This window comes from Dermacentor silvarum, chromosome 11, assembly GCF_013339745.2.
Source record: "Dermacentor silvarum isolate Dsil-2018 chromosome 11, BIME_Dsil_1.4, whole genome shotgun sequence".
Taxonomy (NCBI): Eukaryota; Metazoa; Arthropoda; class Arachnida; order Ixodida; family Ixodidae; genus Dermacentor; species Dermacentor silvarum.
The window spans coordinates 50,874,232-50,881,939 of record NC_051164.1 but is presented as its reverse complement, the minus strand read 5'-3'; the positions used below and the strand labels follow the sequence as shown (position 1 = coordinate 50,881,939).

The following is a 7,708-nucleotide window of genomic DNA, read 5'->3' as shown; positions in this document are numbered from 1 at the left end:
CACCAATGTACAGTCCGCTGCGCACGTTCAGTTGCCTCAGGCGTCCTGGTGACGTCACCGCCACGGGAGACGACCCGTCCAGGCCCAGCGTGGCCAGCTGGCGGCTCCGGCTCAATGCGGCACGGTGCCAGCGTCCGTCGTCGACGCGCGTGGTGTTCCAGCAGAGCTGCGCCTCGCCGGAGCCCAGGTTGAAGCGCAGCGTGAGCAGGCCCTTCTCGAGTCCCAGTGAGAGGTAGTCCGAAGGCGAGTAGAGCGTTCCCCGGTTCTGCTGGCTGGAGTCCCCGGCCCAGAACAGGAGACCGTGGCTCGAGAACGACCGGAAGGCGAGGATCACGTCGAGCTGGTCGCCGCGTATCCTGAGGCAGCGTTCGCGCGGGAAAACGAGGTCACTCCACTTGCTGGCAAGCAAGATTTACGCATGCGATGCGCCAAAATGAAAGAGAACACCCGATGTACGCATGCTCCCGTAAGGTGATGTCCTGAGTACTACAACCGGGCATACCGCATTCGTTCGCTGCACACACGCACCATATCTTGCATTTATACAATGGGTCATATTAGCGTGGTGTTTGGGTTTGCTCACTGACTGCGCGAACACATTTAAAAGTCCCTATGGACGCTGCAGTACCTTAAATCGAGCCTCGATGTTCGAACCGTAATGGTTCGAATGGCACGCCTTCTGTAATTCGGCCACCGAGAAGGCGTGCGTTCTTCGTAGGGCTTTCCTGGCGGTCCTCGGCCCCATTACCAAAGTAGTGTATAGCCGTTCGATTCAAACCAAGCGAAGACACCCTATAGCGATTAAGCCAACACCATTCGAGGCACCTCCAACGGAGACCCTTTTCGTTGCATCCTCCGTAAATGGCGCAGCTTGCTGGATTTGCTGAACCGCTACTCTAGGCCATTACATAACTGGTTGCATGGAGTACACGCAACCTGAGCACTAGCAACGGTGTTCGGGCGACGAAGGCACGCCATCTATCTCTAGGCCGCCGAGGAAACGTGCATTTATCTGCGAGACCAACCAACATACATGACGGTGTTTGGAAAGTCGCCAATGTGTTGTAGGCTACTTTCGAAAATAGCCACAGCTCGGCAATTAATGTGACGTCTCAGTTTGTGCAAGCCCGAACTCTAATTGCCTATGAACAGACCCTGCTGTCTAGAATGGAAAAACATATCTTCCAGTGCGAACGCCGTGCACAGTAGCTTTCGGCACATACCTTCGCATAATGTCATCCGAAGTGTAGTGCAAGTAGCTGGCTCCACCCATCATCGGTTCTGCGATGGCTTCTTTCACTTCTGCAAAGACGGCAAACGCGACACTTCGTTAAGGCCCGCGAGGGAGGATGCGCATTTATATTATGTACGAAAAACGTAACTGCCCCACAGCTGCTGTATGACCAGAGAGGTTACTTCGGATGTATCTGCGGTGTGGAGTTTCTGATAGATCTGTGCGAATGCGTAACGTCGGACACCTTTGCAAGCAAATTGGACATATGTCGAGCCTATGGCAAATACCCAAGGGTTCTGCCGTTCCAAACCGACTATGAAACACGTCTTAAGGCATAAGGCAAACACGTCATAAGGGGGCGGAGCCGTTCTGATCCACAATTCTTGACATGAGAACTCCTTTATTCCGCGCGTACTATACGTCTCCACATCCACGCATGTTTTGCTGAACGGTAAGAAAAAACACGGTGCAAGACCGCAAAGAGCGCCGACTGTGACAGTATTATTACCCTGCGAGCAACCGGCTTTCCGCCGGCCCGCCTAGATCGTGACACTCCCGGCTTCATATCTTTCGATCTCTATCGCGCCCTTTATTGAAACGCTCGAGCAGCTCACCCAGTAACATTTTTACTCTTGGCCACGACAGGCAACCGTTTCATCACAGGCGTTATCTCTCGGTCTTCGCCAAGAGCAGTATCGCCGGAATAAATGGCGAACAGACAACGAGGTGAGGCTGCAGAAGTTGGGCCAATGACGTAGGCGCGATATCATCAGGTACATCAAGACAGATGCTCGAGTCGGCCGGCGCTCAGTGAAATCTTTCCATGCGATAACAATCGGATACGATCAGCGCCATCTACGCCTTATACTGGGAAGCTAGTGTCGATATGCTGTATATATCGCTTCCGCAGACAGCGTTTGTCGAGCCGCTCCGGTGACCGAGTGGTTAGCGTGCCGAGCTGGCACGCGGAAGACCCACGTTCGAATCCTGGCTCCTGCGTAGCGTCTTTCCAAGGCGCGCGGGGAAGCAGCTCTTACGTGGGTCGCCGCTCGGTCACCGGAGTGTGGAGGACAAGGTGAGACGCTTTGTGCCTTTTTCGGCACATCGTCTCCCCTCGCTGTCTTCCCGGGCACCAAATGGGCGGTGCCCGTCGATCTTTTGTTTGTCTATTGCTTTTCCCGTACACTGTCTGCAGCAAGGGTGGCTTGCACGATGAATTTATTTTACCGGCGCTGAAATTCACCCATGGTTGGAAAGCTTCGTGGCGAATCGCCGCGGAGTTGTTCTGACGAGTGACAAGCGTAATGATTCATCACGCGTCACTCATCCTGCTTTCCAACCATGGGTGAATTTACACACAGGTAAAATGCATCGTGCAAGCCGCCCCTGAAACATTGCAGTTAAATGTGGCGCGTGTACTGAAACACAATCGAACCTAGGGGCGAGGGCAAGAAGACTAACATCGAAATTTGAAGCACTTATGATAAGTAATTAAGCAAGTCACGATTTGGAGGCTATTTTCGTAAGGCATCCTCAGGTAAACGCCACCGCAGTTTCTTTTTGTTTTGTTTTAATCTGGACGCACTCGTAAACAGTGTGAGACAATTTTAACAGAAGCACCAATAAATTTCGTACCAGGAATTTTCGGGTGTATCTCGAAACTGGCTGTAGCCTCATAATTTCTTGCAAGTGGATAGGCCTTAGGAACTCACCAGTTTCGATACGTAAATGACATTATGTAATGCCCTAAGGCAATTAGGCAAAGTTCTCCTATGGTAATGCTCATATATATATATATATATATATATATATATATATGGCAGATCTGTGCTACACAATAGCGCATTTCTCAAAAATCTTAAACTGTCGGAACGAACCAAATGCTACCCTACGTATATATGCACGACAAGGCACAGAACAGAGGAGGTCCGCTCCTATTAATACTCGGAGTCGGAACGTCTATTTCTTCTGGAAGGTGGACGTTAGGTACGGGTTTCGCTGAGTGAATACATAAGCATTCTATTAGGATATCCTGAGTTGTCTCTGCATTTATGCTGCAGCAGGCCTCATTCTGTTGCGAATATGTTGTCCAGTTCACAGTTCGGACCCCCCCGTGGCAATGCCCTGTCCTTAGTGTTATCGCACAGATTTTACCTTTCCTATTTTTTTTCTTATCGTCTTCGTAAATCTTCACGATCTTCTGTTTCTCTCGCTTTCTTTTTTATGACTCCGGGTAGTCTATTTTGCACTTTCAGTTTTCCCGTGCTTAATTACCAACTTTCTTACCTCTTTCTCTCTTCTGTGTGCACGTTAGCCGCCCATTTATTTTTGTCCAGGATCCTGACTATTTCTACAAAACAGGCACTACCTCAATGGTATCATTGGCGGATAAGCTGTCACATTTTAAGCACAGAATAGCATGTGCGAGCGCTAGCGCTGGCACCGTTAGTCTTTTCCAGATTTATTGTAGCCCCAACGTGCTATAGTTGCATTATTGCTACATCCCGGTTCTGAAAGTTTGTTAGATTATCTTGGTGGGTGCTTGAATAGGCTGTTTCTGTCTTATGTATACGCCCAGGTATGACTTGCTGTTCAAGTGATACAACGCCATTACTCGTCTCTTCGTTAACTGTCATAATTCGCGCTTTCTCTGTGCTAAACTTAAGGCCTATATCTGTCTCTGTAAATATCTTGCATTCTCCTCTAGTAGTGCTACGACGTCTGCCTACATCCAGCCCAGGGTAAAGTCCCTATATAGGAAAAGTACCGCTATCCTTTGATCAACGCCGCTTCTCTCGCTCTATGTATCCCCGATTGGACGATGATAGCGTGCACTTTCACTTCTTTATATATATTTTTTTCCGCCTCAGAGCCATGTTGAAAGTCACTCTGCGCAGCCGCAGTCGCCGGTGGCGGCGACCGTGGTGCGCGCCCGGCCTGAAAGCTTCAACGGGGACTTTCTAGGGGTGCCACTGTCGACTTGCTTTCGCAAGCAAAAAGTAAAGAAAAAAAAAAAAACAAGTGCTTTAGGAGAGGAGGCTGCGGAGGAGGAAAGAGTAGGTGGCGGTACTTTTACTATATAGGGACTTTAGCCCAGGGACCTTTTGTTCCCTCTATTACAGATGTAAGACAAATCGAAGCCTAATTGGCCATTTTCCAATCGTCTTTCGATGCATATGAGATAACGCGCTAGGAACAATGGAGACACAGGGAATCCTTGTTACAATGCTCAGTGAATTCCCCGGCTTCCACATGCAATTTGTAGTCCGTTGTCCATGTTCTCTTGCTTAACAATATCCCACATCAATTCACTGCCTACGTGGTAGCAAGCTCCATTAATATCTAGAAACGCTATCCATAAACGTATATTCTCAGGTATTGAAATCTTTACGAATTGAGCGGGTACAAAAATATTTTCTCTGTACGTCCGCCTAGTCTGAACCTATTTCGTAGTTCCCCACTGTGACTGCTCTAATTTTATGCTCGCATTGCTATTCTACATGTCGCCAACGTTGCTGTAACCGGTCTGTACGAGCCCGACCTATTCTCATCACACTTGACTTTGAAGATGAAATTCGCCTTGTTTCACGTCATACAATTTCTTGCTTTATTCACTTGCTTCATGGAACTAGTCAGCTGTATTGGGATTTGATCTGCTTCTGCTGCGTTTTTTTTCCAGTAAATGATTGCTAGGCTAAATTTATATCTCTAGGGCTACTCTGTTGCTGGACCTGTATGAACCCCGCTTTTTTTTTTCCTTTGTCGAAGTTATCACTACTGTACTAACCTCTCTCATGTGCCGCAATACGTAGTCTCCTTCTAAGATGATGTCGCCTTTATCCCTTGGAGCCGTTTGAGAACGTTTAGTTGGAGCTCCGAGTGCTCTTACGTGGCGGCAGTATCTTTGTATCTAGTGCCCCTTTGTCTCGTTTGCGAATATCACGTCCCCAAACACTCACTCGTACATTCCTTCTCTCGGCATTTGTTCCATCTACACCGTATTAACGTGGTTTCCTCTATCCACGATATCCAATTTATTAGCCACGTTTTTCTTAAGTCCTTCTGCATGACGTCTACCAGTTCCTTTTATTCACAGAAAGATGTAGAAATCGGCTACATTTTTTTCTGCGTAATCTGTTCTTATCTTTTTAAAGAATTCTGCTGCCACAAGTTCCTGTCTGGCATTGCTGTCTATCGCGAATTTTAAGGATGTTCATCTATCGTCATTTGGTCTAGTCATTCGTAGCCCATTTCTGGGTCTAAAGTGTACTGAATGCTTGACTGCCTATGGTAGCGCTGCTGCGTTACCCGTCCAAGACACTTATTTTCACTCCAAAATAAAGTTCTGTTCATCACAAAGATCCAGCACTAGAGAACTATTGTAACCAGAATATCCGTCTAAATCCTCCGTGTGCGCATTCATATCTTCGACTAATACCACCTGGCCCGATTTTCTAAACTCATTCTTAGCGCCTTTAACAGAATCAATCAATTCTTTATTTTGATCTCCGCTATAGGTAAGCAACGCCCTGCCACTTCTTTTTTTTCCCTTCCTGTGTGCCGCCAATGCGCATACGCTCCCCTTACATCTCTCTTTTACGCTTTGCCACTTCATATTTCGCCTAATTAGTATGCCTACCCCTACCATACAAAATTTTCATTGACAATGGCTGCTACAAATTTTTCGGTCAAGTCGTACATGCTCATAGCTTCGTCATTGAGCTGTTTGAATTTCCAGCCATTTATACCGTGTAATTTTGTAACCAATTGTACGGTCTGTATGCTTATCCTATGTGCGCATTTTTCTTAACCGCTGGGTTTTAATTCTGGCGCCGCTACACTCGCGCTAAAATGGATCTCGTCATGTACAAAAGACCCGTCGCTACCTGCTCGGCGCACTTCCCGGTTAATGTGAATGACTAAAATTTGTTGTCTTAGCTAGCGCGCAAATTTTCCAGTTTGCTGCAAGCAATGCCCTTTCAACCCCTAGCACGGTGCACACCGCTATTACATTGGAAACACTTCTCAGTTCGCAAGATCACTCACCTACTTGCTTCGCGATCCCTGCCCTTCACTCCTGCAGTACGTCAGTTACTCCTCCCACTATCGCCACGCGGTGCCGTTTCTTCTTTTGTCTCACTCGTGTTGCTTGGCCTTCGCTATAGATTTTCTGACCGGTTTCAGCGTAATCGTACGAACTAATCTGTTACTCGATCGTCGGCACCTATTCTCTCCTTTACGCACGTTGGAATCCCCCCAAAAGACAACCCGATGCTGCACCAAAAGCCAAGTGGCCCTCCGCCAACCCAGTCTTCGCCCGGTTCTTTTCGTTCCGAACTTCCTTTCCCGGCTATTCAGTAGTAGCCCCTTCGTGACCATCACGGACGTGACCGCCACTTCTTTCCAACGTGGTGGTTTCGGCTTCCTGCCCCCGCTTGGGAACCAGCACTGTTCGCGGTGCTCGCATCGAAGCGTCCGCCATTGCTTTGCGGAATGGCGGCCCTGAACTGCATTTCTACTTTGGCGAGCTCGTATTCTACTACCTTCCCCTGTGACTGCTCGCTCTAGAGTTATTTTTCTAGGTTATCCTTCTCCTGCTCTAGACGCCCTACTCACGACACTAGCACAGACAAACTACAGAAAAAGATCATCTTCCTTTGCCTGGACCATACCGACTCAAACCGCGTTTCTTTGAAAGCGTAGACACGCTTGAACTTCGTGCAACAAACGATCAGGCTCCTCCTCCCACCCATTCTCGTGTTTTAACAAGCCGTTAGCACTTGCTTCCCTCTGGCTGCATTATTCGTCACGCGTTATCTCAAAGGCATAGAAAGACGATTTGAAAATAGCAATTTACGTTTGGTTTGGATCTTGCATCTGTAAAATAGGGAACAAAAGGTCCCTGGCCTGGATGTAGGCAGAAGACGTAGTACATCTACGGGACAATGCACGAGATTCACAGAGACAGATATAGACCTTAGCAAAGAGAAATCGCGAGTTATGACATTTAACGAAGAGATGAGTAATGACGTTGTATCACTCCAACAGCAAGTAATACAAAAATAGTTGTATCACTTGAACAGCATGTCATACAAAAATAGTTATACTTGTAGGAAAACTTAATAAAAAACATATTCTTGCGTTAGCTATCTATACACCACGAAAAGAGCGAGAGAACACTAGATTTCTCGATTACCCTAACACTTATAATAACCAAATGAGAGAAAGATCAAGTCAAAAGCTTATCGCTTTGGCGCGCTGCTCCTGCTGCGCTGAGACTGACGATGGTTAAACGGCTGTGTGCCTCGACCTTGTGGGCTTCCGCAAAACTGATTTGCCGAACAATATTTTCTTGTGTTAATTAGTTCACAATTACGACGACCTAACGTATCCCAGTTCCTTACACTCTGCGTTTTACAATATTTAAGCCAGTTCCACGCTTGTGAAATCTGATGGAACAGCGGATCTCTGCAA

General features: G+C 47.5%; 1 protein-coding gene across 3 annotated transcripts in view; it reads right to left on the bottom strand.

Annotated features, from left to right (window-relative positions):
• The window catches only part of LOC119433001 (pikachurin), a 192,347-nt gene that overhangs the window by 10,430 nt on the left and 174,209 nt on the right, over positions 1-7,708 (bottom strand). For all 3 annotated transcript variants that reach the window (XM_037700154.2, XM_037700153.2, XM_037700155.2), the window contains 2 exons: positions 1,224-1,302; positions 4-356 (listed from right to left, as the gene is read on the bottom strand). In XM_037700154.2, the coding sequence (XP_037556082.1) occupies positions 4-356; positions 1,224-1,302 (432 nt within the window). The remainder of the gene's footprint in view (positions 1-3; positions 357-1,223; positions 1,303-7,708) is intronic.